At 44.9% G+C, this 14,824-nt stretch overlaps 1 protein-coding gene across 4 annotated transcripts in view; it reads right to left on the bottom strand.

Moving 5' to 3' along the window:
• unc5a (unc-5 netrin receptor A) overlaps positions 1-14,824 on the bottom strand; it is a 119,262-nt gene that overhangs the window by 15,868 nt on the left and 88,570 nt on the right. For 2 of the 4 annotated variants that reach the window (XM_084009058.1, XM_084009060.1), the window contains 5 exons: positions 12,776-12,940; positions 6,899-7,129; positions 5,875-6,174; positions 2,583-2,670; positions 2,023-2,191 (listed from right to left, as the gene is read on the bottom strand). In XM_084009058.1, coding sequence (XP_083865184.1) covers positions 2,023-2,191; positions 2,583-2,670; positions 5,875-6,174; positions 6,899-7,129; positions 12,776-12,940 — 953 coding nt within the window. The remainder of the gene's footprint in view (positions 1-2,022; positions 2,192-2,582; positions 2,671-5,874; positions 6,175-6,898; positions 7,130-12,775; positions 12,941-14,824) is intronic. The other 2 variants (XM_084009059.1, XM_084009061.1) reach the window with 1 other exon arrangement.

The following is a 14,824-nucleotide window of genomic DNA, read 5'->3' as shown; positions in this document are numbered from 1 at the left end:
AAGGGCAACGTGTTTGTTTGGGTACCTGATGTCTGTATGTGTGGATGTGTGTTTGTGAAGGGGTTGTTAAGGAAGGAGTTTGGCGCAGCAGCAAGGTCTCAAACTCTGTCCCTCCTGCAGCGTGACGAAGTAACATTTAAGACAAAGGTCTGTAAGGTAATGTTCAATACGTGTCTGGGTAATAGTTTGGATCAGGGGGGGAAAAGAACTCTTTGTTCTTGCTTCAGATTCCCATTTTCACTGCAGCACACTTACTCCATACTGACATAAAGACACACATTCTATAGAACCCCATCAATTTATTTAATAATGCATGAACGAGGTACTCAATTGACATGAAAGGAGACTCGAATGGATTCCTGGCAAGAATAGATGGTGCTGGAGAAAGAAAAAACTGTAGAGGTGCAGTAAATATCGGGTTTGTTAGGATTTTCCGGAATTTCCTTCAGCCTTTGAAACTTGTTAAGGAAGTTGAAAACAACCTGACTGCTTATCTGCACAACAACACTTTTGCCTGATGGTGACAAGTGAAAACACCAAAGAATTAATTGGCGCTCTAATTTGCCAATTTGGAAAAAATAAAGAGCGATATAAACATGTCAGAGAAGCATACTGTCTCACAACCGCGTCTCCAATAAAGATGACAGACCTGCAAAAGTATCCCATCACAGGACGGAATAGCTTTATGAGATAATTCCGCCGCTCTCCGGGCTAATTTGATGGGGACAAATTGGACCCAAGGTGACAACATTTTCTCTAAAATCCCATCATGCCAGTTGACTGACTCCTCTCATTACCCAATCAAGCTGAAGAGTGCATTCCGCCTGCCAAATGCCCGGCAAGCCCCTCTAGGATCGATTCAACCAGACACCATCTACATCAATAGAATTAGTATTGACACAATTCATTTGCGACGCAAACCACAATGGAGTCTCACTTTTTCCCCATCATCTTAATATTTCTTTCGAAGGTGGAGCGGGGGAAGCGAGGTGGCTCGATTACGCCGCTGAGCGCTCGACTCTACGAGCAATTCATTTCTCCGGCTCCTCCTGCTGCGTCTGCACGTCCACGTTTCGCCGTCTCTTTATGTCTTTCCCATTTTCGTTTTCACACTCTTGGAGTTGCTTCCGCTCTTAATTCCCCCCCGTCCACCTGCCGCTTTTTCCCCCTCCGTCGGTGGACACGCAGCCGGGCCGTTGGGCTATATTTGGTCTGGCGGATGATTAAAAGTGGTGGTCTAACCTCTGCCTCAGACAGGCCAATCCATCCCACAGACACCCCACCGCCGCCACACACGGGGAGGCTGAATAATTTATGCACAATATCGAACATGAAAGAAGACCTACTCACACTCCAAAGCCCACCAGCACCCTTTCCAATCTCTCCGGATTGCGAAGATGTGTATAGTGCCTCAAACCGCATTTGTTTGCAGGAGTCTGTGTGTGTGCGTGTGTGTGTGTGTGTGTGTGTGTGTGTGTGTGTGTGTGTGTGTGTGTGTGTGTGTGTGTGTGTGTGTGTGTGTGTGTGTGTGTGTGTGTGTGTGTGTGTGTCGACACCAAACGTTCCTCACAAGTCTATCCTATTGGACTCTGTTCTGGTTACTTTCAAATTCCATGGATGGAAAAAACGGGGAGGTAACGCTGTAATTGGAAGCAGCGGTCAAAAATGGTCAAGGAGCACTCAGGAGAGTACTTTGAGGATCAGTAATTTGCTTAGAGAATTTCTGTTTTGAGGAACATGTTGCCTAGCAACTCTTGAGCTGGAGAGAGCCAGTGCTTCCAGGCTTTTGTTCCAGCCCAGTGAGAAAAAAAAAAAACCTGATGGACAATATAATTTAACCACTATAGAATGGATGACGAACACGGCCGCCATGCAAGCATTGACAGCTTCCTAGTTGCAAGTCTGTACTTTTTCCCCCCTAAGGAGAGCTCCTATTGACTTCAGTAAGACTTAACAAATTCACCTGGTGTCCACTTTGTCTTTCTATGTGGGATTTGTGCCGGAGTTACAGCGCCGTCTCACCTCCCAAGTGCCCTCGTAGTTCTGCTTCTTGAGGCGGACGGCCCAGTTATCGAGGCATGCGTCAGAGCAGTGGTCCATGCTGAGGATAACTGGCCGGCTCAGGACCACCCCTGGAGGGCCACAACTCACAACGGGGCTGAGCAGGGTCTGGCAACCGGCCAGGGGTAACCTACACCAGGGAGGGAAAGAGCGGGAGAGGGGAATGACTCCCGAGTGCTTTTACTCATCGAGTTAGTAATGCGAATTTTACCGATCACCTGCTGCAAACGATCTAGCAGCTTTGAAACAGAGATTAAAGAACGTGTCACAACATGCTACAAACCACTGTGTCTTGTGAGAGTGAATGCAGCGGGCAAGATAAACAGCGTTTTTCCAAACAATTCATTTAAGTTAAATAGTGCACAGCCTGGTAAAAGGATACGTTATTTATTTACATCCCTCCTCCACAGGACTGGCACAGGCTCTTAAGCCTTTCTTAATGGAACAGTAGAGCATCAAAACAAACAGCCTAGTGGCATCCGGGGGAAGACTGCCAGTTAGGCAGTGTTAAAGAGACCCACCTTAAATCTTCCTTCCTCTGAACAGTGAGATAAATCTCATAGATCTTCCCTCTGGGGATGGCCTCGGGAGGAATGAGCAGGCTGATTCCTAATGCAAATAACAACAAAGGGAGAGAGAGCGTGGATAAGGAAGAGGGGGGGACAGGCTCATTTGTTCTGACTGAACAACCCTTTTGTCATCTCACAAAAAGGGAGCCAGCCCACTCAACAAAACTGTAAAGCTGCATAAAAAAACACAAAAACAAAGCGATTCTGAAGGTCAGAGGCAGCCTCCGTCAGGTACAGTAGATGCAAATCTCTGCACCGGCAGCCGAGGCGGCGCACGTCCCCACGGTCAACAATTAGCTGGGACAAAAGCGCACGCTGCATCGCGAGTCGAAATGTCCTCCGTCTGCCACCAAGTAGATAATTGAGACCATGGAACAGACTACTCAAGGAAAATTACACTTCCCTGGGAGAGTGTGGGAATGCACCTTGGAGGATAGAGAGAGCTATTGAGGTAGTTTGAATGTTGCGGCATTAGTGTTGTGATTCTCACGCCAAAATCATCCACTTAGAATCCTATTCAAAGTCTGGTACAAACGGCGACTGTGTGACACAATACGCACCGTCTCTGCATTGTAAACGGGCTCTGTTTACCATCAAAAACATCTGTTTGCGTAAGGCGAAGGTGCCTGAATGCTCACAGCCTTGTCTGAATCTATAAACTGTCTTGCTTTGAAAGTGTGCTAAATGACAGCGTATCTCCTCTGAGTGGAGGCAAGTGCTGATTTGTTTTTTTATTTTTTTGTTTTCTGTGTCCCAGCGAGGAGACGGGTGCCAATGCGTGGTATAGCCTACATGGCTTTGAGTTAATCCATGCATAAAATATCTGAAAGAGAGCGGGAGAGAGGTAGTGAGAGAGTGATGGCAAGGAAAACACAAGAAGAAAAGTACTTTTTTTTTTCTCCCAAAAGATGCTGGCTTACTGGCAATGTCATCGGCTAATCTGGACAGCAGAGAGCCAACTGAAAACACTGTCTTCTAGTATAATTATATAAGCTCTGTACTTAGCTAATGTGAAGATGGGAAGCTAAAGAGGGGACTAATGATGGTGGGCTTTTAATATATTTTATCAGACTAATCTTTTATGGACTATCTCGATTCCTCGGTCCATGCACTTAGTACACAACTGACACTTGTGGACATCGGCTACAAATTCAAAGCTCCGTTATAAGTGAGGTGGCTAATTGGAATACTTTGTTCAGGGTTTCTATTCCGGGAACCTGTTAGAGTACAGTGTGTTTAACTGCACACTCTTTTCTTTAGTTAGTCATCTATCAATCTTTTCAATTATTCATGCTGTAAATGTAACATTTTACATTTGCTTTTTTTTTTTATGAAGAAGTGAGCCTTTCACATTTATTTTTTGTCGTCCTTGTAACAGTTTTTAAACAGCTTTGTGTCACTGAGTGAAAACCAGATTTCACTAAACTGCATTGTTTGAAACTCTTTTCATTTTTGTTATCTTTATACTTTGTTTATTAAATGGTCCGGGTCGATTTCAACAATACGATGAGACGTTGTATTATGGGACTCAGCTGGTCAATTCTCCTTGTTTGGGTAAATGTTCTTTTTTATGTTTTAAAGCAATGACAATGTCTGAAATGTGCACTGCAAATAAAAATGTTTGGTGATGTGTTATTGTTTGGAACTTTTCTTGTTTGTTGGAAATATAAGAGAAAATCCTACAGAGGCTTAATATAATCTCCGGCCTTCCATAACACACACTTACAATGGTATCTCTACAGAGAAATACTTGCTGTCAGATTTGTTTTTTACTCATCTTAGAGTTTTCATGATTTACATTTACAAAGGGCAGTTGGAAGCAGCAAACTGGTCTGGATTAAATATTGTTGCCTTTTAGTTTTGGAGCTGTAAACAAAAATACTTTTGGGCTGGTAGGTTACTGCACCTAATGTGTATAAGACCATATCATAAAAGTAAATGGGACCAAAAGTAGCCTTGTCTTGATAGTAGATGTGTTTGGCAAAAAAAAACAACAACAAAAAAAACACAGTATGTCATGTTGAAAAAAGTCAAATTATATAGTATGTCGAAAAAAGTCATGAAAAAGTAATGAAATAGCATGTAGAAAAAAGTCATGAAGAAAGTCATCGTTTAGTTTGTCCAAAAAAATAATAAAGTCGTTGAAAAAAGTCCTGGAAAAAGTCATAGTATAGCATGTGGAAAAAAATGAAAAAGTACTGAAAAAACTCACAGGCATGTTGAAAAAAGTAATGAAAAAAGTCCAATTATAGTATGTCAAAAAAGCCATGAAAAAAAGCCATGAAAGAGCATGCCTAAAAAAAGAAAAAAAATCATAGTACAGCATGTTGAAAAAAGTCTGTCCGAAAAAGTCATAGTATTGCATGTCAAAAAAAGTAATGAAAAAAGTAAAATATCGTCTTCAAAAAAAGTCACGAAAAAAAATCATAGTATTGCATGTTGAAAAAATTCATGAAAAAAGTCAAATTATAGTATGTCGAACAAAGTCATGAAAGAAGTCTGTCCAAAAAGTCATAGTATCGCATGTCAAAAAAGGTGATGAGAAAAGTCAAATTATAGTATGTAAAAAAAAGTCATGAAAAGTCATGAAAGAGCATGTCGAAAAAAGTAATGAAAAGGTAAAATTATAGCATGTCAAAAACGAAAAAAATGAATGAAAAAAAACCCAGCAAAAAAAAAGCATATTCAAAAAAGTAATGAAAAAAGTCAAATTATAGTATGTCAAAAAAGTCATGAAAAGTCATGAAAGAGCATGTCGAAAAAAGTAATGAAAAGGTAAAATTATAGCATGTCAAAAACGAAAAAAATGAATGAAAAAAAACCCAGCAAAAAAAAGTAATGAAAAAAGTCAAATTATAGTATGTCGAAAAAAATTAATGAAAAAAAAACAGCAAAAAAAAAAGCATGTAAAAAAAAGTAATGAAAAAAGTCAAATTATAGTATGTCGAAAAAAAATTCATGAAAAAAGTAATGAAAAAAAAAAAACATGTAAAAAAAAGTAATGAAAAAAGTCAAATTATAGTATGTCAAAAAAAAGTCTTGGAATAGTATGCCTAAAAGAATGTGTCACTGCTTTTTGTGATGTGGTTGTACAATGATGTACATTGTTTGCAGGATGACATCACCAAAACTGTCCAATGAATGGGTTACATGTCAGTCCATATGACTTCATGTGTATAGCTCTTAGTCTTAGGCGTATAAGTATTTCTTGGTAACAGTAAATGAACCTTAGCAAAGAACCCACCTGTGTTGGGGATGGTCAGCCTCCCGCCCAGGAAGTTGAAGGTCCCGTAGGAGGTGTTGGCCACGTCGCGGGGCAGCGTTTTAAAGTAGCTCTGAGTGGACAGCCTGCTCACGAACTCAGCAGGGTCCGAGTTGAGCTTGCCGTTGTGCAGAGTGTGTGAGCCGTTGGGAAGCGGGTCCAGCAGGGGCCCGTTGGTCATGGAGAACTTCCCGGCGGTGTCGTGGCGAGAGCGCAGGGTGCCTTGGTAACTCGTGGTGGTCGTCGTCAGATCGGGTTGGATGGTGAGCAAATGGGAATTCTCTGTTTCGACATAAAAAAAAGAAAGAAAAAAACGGACAAAAGCAAAAACGTGTGAAACTCTGTGAGCGGCATGGGGGCAAGGAGGGGCTCGTACATCACAGCGACAGACCTCACACTCTCCAAAAGCACACACAGGAAAGACACATGGTGCAGAAAAACAGACGACTCACACTCTCACAACACAACTTCCACACAAAGACAGTCAATTTCCATCCCGCCTCTCTCTCTCTCCATCTCTCTCTGTCTGTCTGTTTAGCAACCACACAATCAATTCCAAACAGAACTCAGATACAGCTTAGCACAGAGAATGTATAAAGGCTTTTTTTTTTTTTTTTTTCGCAGTGAATCACAGCCGCTGTAACCCAGTTCCCCATCTCCATCCAACTCAGACAGTTGTATTTCTATTACTTGCTGGTAAACCTCAGAGGCTCCACACAGGCAGTAAACAGAGTGGGTACATTTACTGACAATGAGGTGGTGGCGAAACATAATGTGTCAGGCGGGCAAATAAACAGCTTGTACACGCACACACACACACACACTCACAGTATAACACATCTTACTTGGACTAAAATAAAAAAAAACGACTGAAAACACATCCACAGCACAACCGCAGACAAACAGGATCAGTGGTAGATGTAGATGAGTGCCGCACGGTCACGGTGGGCAGACGGACAGACCGACGGACGCACAGAGGAGGGTAGAACAAAGAACAGTGTCCTACTGCTGTGGGGGGGAGGCCTGCGTGGCCGCGGTGCCCACACACCTGGCTTACTGGGCTTGATGCCCATGGGCTGGAAGCCAGTGGTGAGGATGGAGGAGTCCGCCACGTCGGCGTCCAGGTCCTCCTTCTTGCGCCGGTAGACCAGGACCACCACGATGAGCAGCAGGGTCAGACACAGAGCCACCGCCACCATGCCAACGTAGAGCGCCACGTCCTCGGCGCCGCTCACGGCTGCACGGGAGAAACGGGAAAAGAAAGAAATCATTAAGCACGATTGTTGAAAAAAAAAAACTCCCCGAGGAAATAAATGGCAACAGCAATGTGGATTCTTTTTAAAATCCCCCCGTACAAAGGTCTCACTCGAGGGTCTGGTTGAGATGTTAATAAAGGATATGAAATTAATTGCACACTCCTCGCCCCACTACCTGATGCTGCTTGACTTTGATGCTTCTCCATGGTCGGTGTATTACCTCCAGAAGATAGCAAAGCAATGTACTGCTGCCGCGGGGGCAAAATGTATTTTAGCCTCCACAAAAATCTATATCTCTTTAAATGTACGTTATATTTAGAATGGTGGATACATGCTCTGCGCGGCAGTACAATACACTTTGCTCGCTGTCTGTTTGTGTCTCCTGTAGGTAATGCACTGACCTCATACAACCCCACTTCAAACCCCCTGAACTATCCCTTTAAGAGAGCAAGCACAAGCAAACGCCTAAAGTTTCAAGGCCAACCTGTGAACTGAAAAAAGGAGAAATACCACATATGTGAAGCAGGTCTGCAGCATTTCTGCACATATTTTCTCTCTTAGCACACCCTTGTGAGAGACAAAAAAATTAAGGATTTTAGCACCTCTCATTGCTCTCAAAAGCACGAGAGAGAGAGAGAGGAGCGGGAGCATCTTTCTCCCCCGAGAGTACAATGTGAAGATGATGATAGCTAAGCCCGGACATGCATCAGCGTTTTGTGTGTGTGTACGAGTTGTGTGTTTTGCAGCAGAATGGGATTTGCTACGGCTGTCTCCCTGGGCTGAGGGGAATGTGGTGGCGGAGGTGGAGGATGCTCCTGGGGCCTTTGTGTAGGGCCATTGTCCCCGGGAGCCACGGGGGCGTAGCGCTGTCAGCTGTAACGCTGTCAGGACGGGAGAACAACGGCAAAGGTTAAAGTGCCGCAGGCTGGCGCGTGGTGAGTCGACAACAAAAGGAGAAGGACAGGAAGCAGGCGGAGGAGAGCGAACGTACACTAGTGAAGATCGGAAAATTAACAGAATTTAACACTAACGGGGAGGCGGCATGTGCGATTTACATCAATGAGCAGCAATAATATGTGCAAAAAGATTTGTGTCAAAATTAACCTGATTAACATTAATAATGATTTTTTTTATTTTTATTATGATTATCTCCAAACTGGCACGGTGCCACCATTGGAAGCATTGATTTGACACGTTTTAATTGGTGTTAGTAAATCTGTGATATGAGAATGGCACAATTAAATTAGCAGAGTGCTAACAGCCAAGTTTTAAAGAGAAAATGGTAAAAAAAAAAAAAAAAAAGTATTCTTTTTCTCCGTTTCACTCTCATCTCTAGTCACTTCTTTTCATCCATTTGTCCTTGCCTTCTTCTTTTGCCTTGAAAAAAATCCATTTCTTTGGACAAAGCCGCCTGACAAACCCAAGTCTTTAAGAGAAATGCCAGAATCTATTTCATGGATGATTATCTCAGTACAATCTGATACCTTAAGTAGAGGGATTATATGCCGCCGGGCTCTCCGGCTGCATATTGTAATGCCACACATCTCTTGACATGCAATCAATTGTGAATGACTGGCTGGAGATAAACACAAGTGCATTTCGTTCTTTGCGTTAGCACATCTGTACAGAACAATACGTGGAGACTTGCTGGGTACATACGCCGTTCCTCCACCTCCACCACCCATTCTCTCCATTTATCTGCCTCTCTGACTCCCATCCTCTCCCCTCGGGGGGAGCATAGAGGTGCTTAACTGTAAGCAGCCGGGCTAAACCTTCCACCTTCCACAACAAGCTCCACAAAAAGGGGGGAGAGACTACGGTTGAACCCCTCATTAAAGTTCCCAAAATCCAATTGTCTTGGCGAGTCAAAAGGCCAGACGAGGCTGTGATATTTGGATTTGTAGCGCTGCGGTCTAACAAAGAGATGTGCGGCCTGACTGGAGACAAAACAACACCCGTCAGCAAGGAGACAGGCCAACTGGGTTCTGCTGATTGGATAAACATAGCCTCAGATTGGGCCAGTCGCTGTTTACTTTCTGAGGGCAAACCAAAGGCACCTCGCTAACCTCGGATGCAGAGATCCAGTATCTCTGCTCCTCCCTTGCACACACACACACACACACACACACACACACACACACACACACACACACCGTTCAACTTGCAGCCAGACAATAATGTCAGTCAATCAGACAACTCTCTCTTCCTCCCTGCCTCTCTCTCGCCTCCATTCTGTCTGTAATCTCTGGTGGCTTATCGGAGCATCGCTGAGTGAAGTTTTATCTGACCCACCAGGTGTCAGAGTGAAACGATCCCGATGCTCACTACAACCCCGACCAGCCAGTGCTCCCCCCCCCACCCCCACCCCCACCCTCCCCACCCATTGATTTTCATGATACGAGCCAATAATTGAAAGGACATCCATCACACTTTAATTGACATAGCTAATCAGGTTTTATAATTGGATGGGCTTTACTTTAGTCCCCCTCTAGCGCGCCCTCTCTTGCCCTCTTTTTCCACACAGATTCCACCAATTTACCTCTCTTCCTCTTCCGCCGCCCGTCATTCTCACTTGATGTAATTTGCTGCCGAAGAACTTTTGATTCTCTTTGTGTGTGACCTCCCTTCATGATTGACACCCGCCTGCGGATAATCTGTGGATGTGATGAGCTGTTTTCACAGTTGACCCCGGGCCAATCTCTGTTTGTTCCCCTCTCTCTGAGCTCTCGGTTCGGCTCCTCGGAATTCGCTCCAGGGCCGGCTGGTTAGGGATCAGTTTCTGACTTGAGATGGGGGCCGGGTATGGACTTATAATTCATCTCCTCCACCTGGATCTCGTTGAAGTTTGGACTTTTCGCTGCATTGGCAGTCAGCACGACGTTCCCCGCCCCGAAAAGTCCTCAACTCTCTCTACCTGCTCCCTCCTCTCTCTCGCATTGATAAATAAAAGCGTTGCAACCTCCTGTGCCTCCTCCCAGGGCATTTATCAAGAGAGCTGAGAATATATTTCATCCCATGGCCAATCCTAGTCACTCGCCTGAAGATGAATAACACAGCAGTTCTTAAGGTCAGGGAAATATGGCTACTAAAACTCTCAAAGTGAACGTGACCATTACTATCTCAACAATACAGTCGTCCCATCCCTCAGCGGCTCCCGGTGAAATACGGCCCCAAATAAATGTTCGGCCATTTTTCACACAGCCTGTGACCCCGGCTCTGACAAACGAACCCGTGACGTAAACATCAGCTCGCTTCCGCAAAACCGCGTCGCCTCCCAAAGTCAAAAACAGACCCGTTCATAATTTGATGGTTTTATCATTCGTGACGCCAGCAAAAAAATGGGATGCTGCCGCAAATTAAGATCGTTAGCTTCATTACACACATTAAGCCGAATAATTGTTTTTATGTTGTTCTCATTTTGTGTCTGAGAATATGAATTGTATCATTTTTCTCACTATCTTTTTTTTTAGTGCCCTCTAACACCTGTCTGCCATTTGGGCTCTGGCATGCAGCCATGTATTTATTATTTCCATGCACAGATTTTGCGTAGCTCCATTTTTGGCTTCGCTTGTTTGCTTTATGAAAATGATCCTGCCTCGGTCAGATCTGTTTGTTTGTTTTTAGCTGCTGCACATTGACTCTCATATATGCAATACCCAAAACAATAACCTCATTTAAAGTGCGCCGTTCCTGACTTAATGAGGGGAGATTAGAGATGTTTGTGAGGTCCAAAGACAAAGAACATCTTTAGTAGCGGAGTAAATACTGCTCACTCTGCAGTTGAATTGTTCGATTACACTGGAGAAGAGAAGGGTGCCTTTTGTTTCAGGGGGGGGGGGGGGGGGAGTTTTCCATCTCAGCTAATAGCCTGCAGACATGGTTGAAGTATGGGAGTTGCTGACAAGCCAAAACCATCTTGCTATTTTGCTTATTATAATACTTCACACAGCCGTTGTCTATGGAAACACATCTGCTGGGAACAGATTGGGACAGGCATTCTTCTGAGGCCAGCGCTCCGCTCTGCACTGTCAGTGTAAATACTGAGTGACTGTCTGTGTGTGTGTGTGTGTGTGTGTGTGTGTGTGTGTGTGTGTGTGTGTGTGTGTGTGTGTGAACAATGACTGGCATCTTTGTGTATATATCTTGCCTCTCTGGGGAGGAGCTGCTGACCTTTGATGATGGGCCGACTGAGCTCCCTGGTTCACTGCAGCAGCCAATATTCAGCTATCGGTCAACACACACACACACACACACACACACACACACACACACACACACACACACACAGACACACACACACACACACACACACACATACACACACACACACACACACACACACACACACACACACACACAGCATACAGTAGCTCTACCCAACCCCCCAGCTCTCCATGCATCGGTCCATCTGATCACGTCAAATGGTGCAAGATACATGATTCAGTTTATTAATTCACTGGCCCATGTTAACCAAATCCCCATTAAAACCCACTGTTTATCATGCAGATCCGCCACGGAGCACACTATTTATAACGTTTTTTCCTCCGTGAGACGCCACCCCGAGACTCATCGCTTCTCGTTGTGGAAGCTGCGATGTCTTTCCCGTCTATGATATATCTGCGAGGCAGTGACGGAGCTCTCCCTTCATGTCCATCTGGTCAGCTGTGGACCCTCGTGGAGCCACTCAGCTGCCCGCGCTTTGTGGGTTCCTCATCCCGACAGTACACATGCCCTATTAATAATAGAACACGCGGGGAGTGGGGAAACAGTACTGATTTACACAAAAGAAAACTAATTTCACATTGGCTTTGTAGTTATATAAACACAAACCGCATGTGTGTTTTTCACGGCTAATTTGACCTGCGACCCTCTACCTGGCAGGTTTCCCTGAGCTCGCAGAGCATCACGACAGCGACGCAGGTGAAAAGGTTGTGTGTTTTTCTTTAACCGCGGGTGTCATATCAGTGTTTATGAGAACTGATTGTCTAAAAAGGTCACACGGGTGGAATGGAGCCATTAATAGTCCAAAAGGCAATTCTACTGCCAAGAACAAGTGTCTTAGGAAATGGACATCTTTACGTCCATCTATCACAGGAAACTGGGGCCATAAGCAGGCATAAAATGTTTATTTGATCTCATAAAAAGAAGAAGAGGAGGACACTCCTGCTCCTCATGCCAAACTGGAAACTGTATTCAAAAACAAAAAAAAATCATGAAGGGAAAATCCTTTCCCTCCCCATCGCCTCTACCTAAATGCAGGGGCTAATAGATGCTAATCCTCTACACCTATTCTCCATGTATTGCTTGTGATCTACTTGTTGTAATTGATAAAGGTCACAAGATTGAACTGTTTTTTAAAATTTCGGAATACATTTTCCACATCGGTGTGTCGCAAGTCTTTTTCTTAATCAGATCAGCGTTTTCTAGGCTGCAGCTCTCAAATGTTTTTCCAGGCTCATTTATTGATTTTAAAATGTCGATTTTCCACTCATCAGCCCGGCTGTAATATGCTATAAATGTAGAACTAAACTGCATTTAACTCATCTGGTTGCAGAAAAGCGGTTTAAAAAGAACCAGTCGGACGGTGTGGTTTGTGGTGTGTGTGTGTGTGTGGTGGGTGCACTCACTCTGTGGGCATTGCTCGCTGGTGCAGTTTAGAGACTGGAGGTCGTGCCCCTGGCACTCTTTGCCCCCGGTGCCAGGTGTGGGCTGGGTGCACTCCCGGCTCCTCCACATCGAACAGTCTGCACCGCACGCAGACCACTTGCTCCACTCGCTCCAGCCTCCGTCTACTGCGAACACACGTAATAAAAAAAACATGGGTGAACACACACACACATTCACACACACAGCTGCAAAAACTCCAACTGATTTACTTCAAACACTTATATATTAGTTCACAGGAATAACTATCGATCGGAGAAACATGCTGAACAGTCTCAATAAAACGAGCTAGAACTCCTTCTTACTAACAGGGGGAACTGTAAAAACTCTACACAGTGAGGTTGAGATGGCGGCGGTGTAATTTGCGTGAGAGATGAGGGGAAAAACTGGTAGAATACTCGCTCTAAAATGGAAAGCTGGTCGGGAAAGCATCGTAAAGACATGCAAATCCACTTGCACGCACTCAAATCCAGCAGATACGCGGGAGAAACCAAAGCGTGTAAAACTGCTGAGGAGAGCCATATTGTCTCTATTCTGCTTCCTTTGTTTATTTTTAACATGGAAATCAGATGCAACCAAAGCTAAACCCCACTGGTGCTGTGGCCTGGTGGACCCAGCTGTCACCAAACTAAATCTGAACTGGGAGAGAGAATCTGACCCTCGGGGAAATCGGCCCTCTAGTCCGCCGCCAAGCGCGTGTGCTCGTATGTTTAAATGTTCTCCTGAATGAGAAAACAAATCAGCCTTTTGCTCGGTTTTCTTTGTCAAACACGCGGATGCCGTGGCAACGTGGGCATTACCTGCAGTGCATTCGAATGCAAGGCGCCATACAGATGGTATTACACTGAACAGAGGCGAATGTACATTACACCTGCAGCGCATTTCTGTCCGCCACAACTTCAAACACCACCATCAACTGGAGCAAAATGAAACAAATGGAAATGGGCCGGTAATTGTTCTGCGCGGGCCCGGCTGTAGGAAATATCAGCAGCTTTACCACACGCAGAGAGGGAGACCATTTCACAAAGGTGGGGGGTAATATGGCTTTGTGGCGGGTTAGGGAGTAGAGGGGCGGGGGGGGGGACTAAGGGCGACTGGGAGTGATATTGAGAGTGACACAGCGCCAGGCCTGGGGAAGGTTACCATGGGGCTAATGGGAAAAAGAGCAGTAATGAGCTCTCATGGGGGGGAAAAATGCCACTGTCTCGCTCTTTCTCTCTCCCAAATGTAAGGGTGAAGGAAAGCAGACAGGAATCACCAAAGCTGCACATACACATACACACAGAGCACCAGCACACAGCAACACCCTCCTCCTCCTGACTGACCCAAGGGCACGGAAACCTTAGTGCTCATTAATCCCTGCAGTAAACAGTGCAGGGGGCGTGACCCGGAGAGAGCAGGTCTGACCCGCTGCAGGTCAGACACTTCCCTTAATAAAACACGAGTGTGAGAGTGACTTCGGGCGGGATGATTATTATGGCATAACTGTACCAGTGATGAGATTATCTGGTTGGACAGCCAAACTGGACTGGCAAGGCTAAAAGGGTGCTGTGAGCGTTTTTAAGGCCAGAGGCACAGGTGTGTGAATTGGACTCCGTTTGTGTCCTCAAATGATTTCTAGACAATGTGTGTGTGTGTGTGTGTGTGTGTGTGTGTTGGGACGGGATGCTGACACAGCTTGGGCCTCTTTGCAGTCAGATCCGTTTGGCAGAGAGAGCAGAACCAATCAGATAATTGTCCTTGTTTGGCATTGAGTGGACCCATCCGTGGGCCAGTGGGCTGATTATCCAGGCTGGGAACGGGAATGATTGAATAGCGAATTACATCCTAATGAATATATTATGTCGCCCCTCAGTTTATCCACACTACTGTGAAATAAAAAGAGATGAGATCAACATCTGCCCTGATGAGGTGATGAAATTCTACTTCTCTTTTTCGCCACAAAGCAAGACTAATGGCCATGCAAATTCCATTTTCAAACACGGAGATTGAAGGGGGGAGGCGCCGCTCGT

The sequence above is a fragment of the Eutrigla gurnardus genome (genome assembly GCF_963514095.1).
Source record: "Eutrigla gurnardus genome assembly, chromosome: 5".
Lineage (NCBI taxonomy): Eukaryota > Metazoa > Chordata > Actinopteri > Perciformes > Triglidae > Eutrigla > Eutrigla gurnardus.
This window is presented reverse-complemented; position numbering and strand designations above follow the sequence as displayed.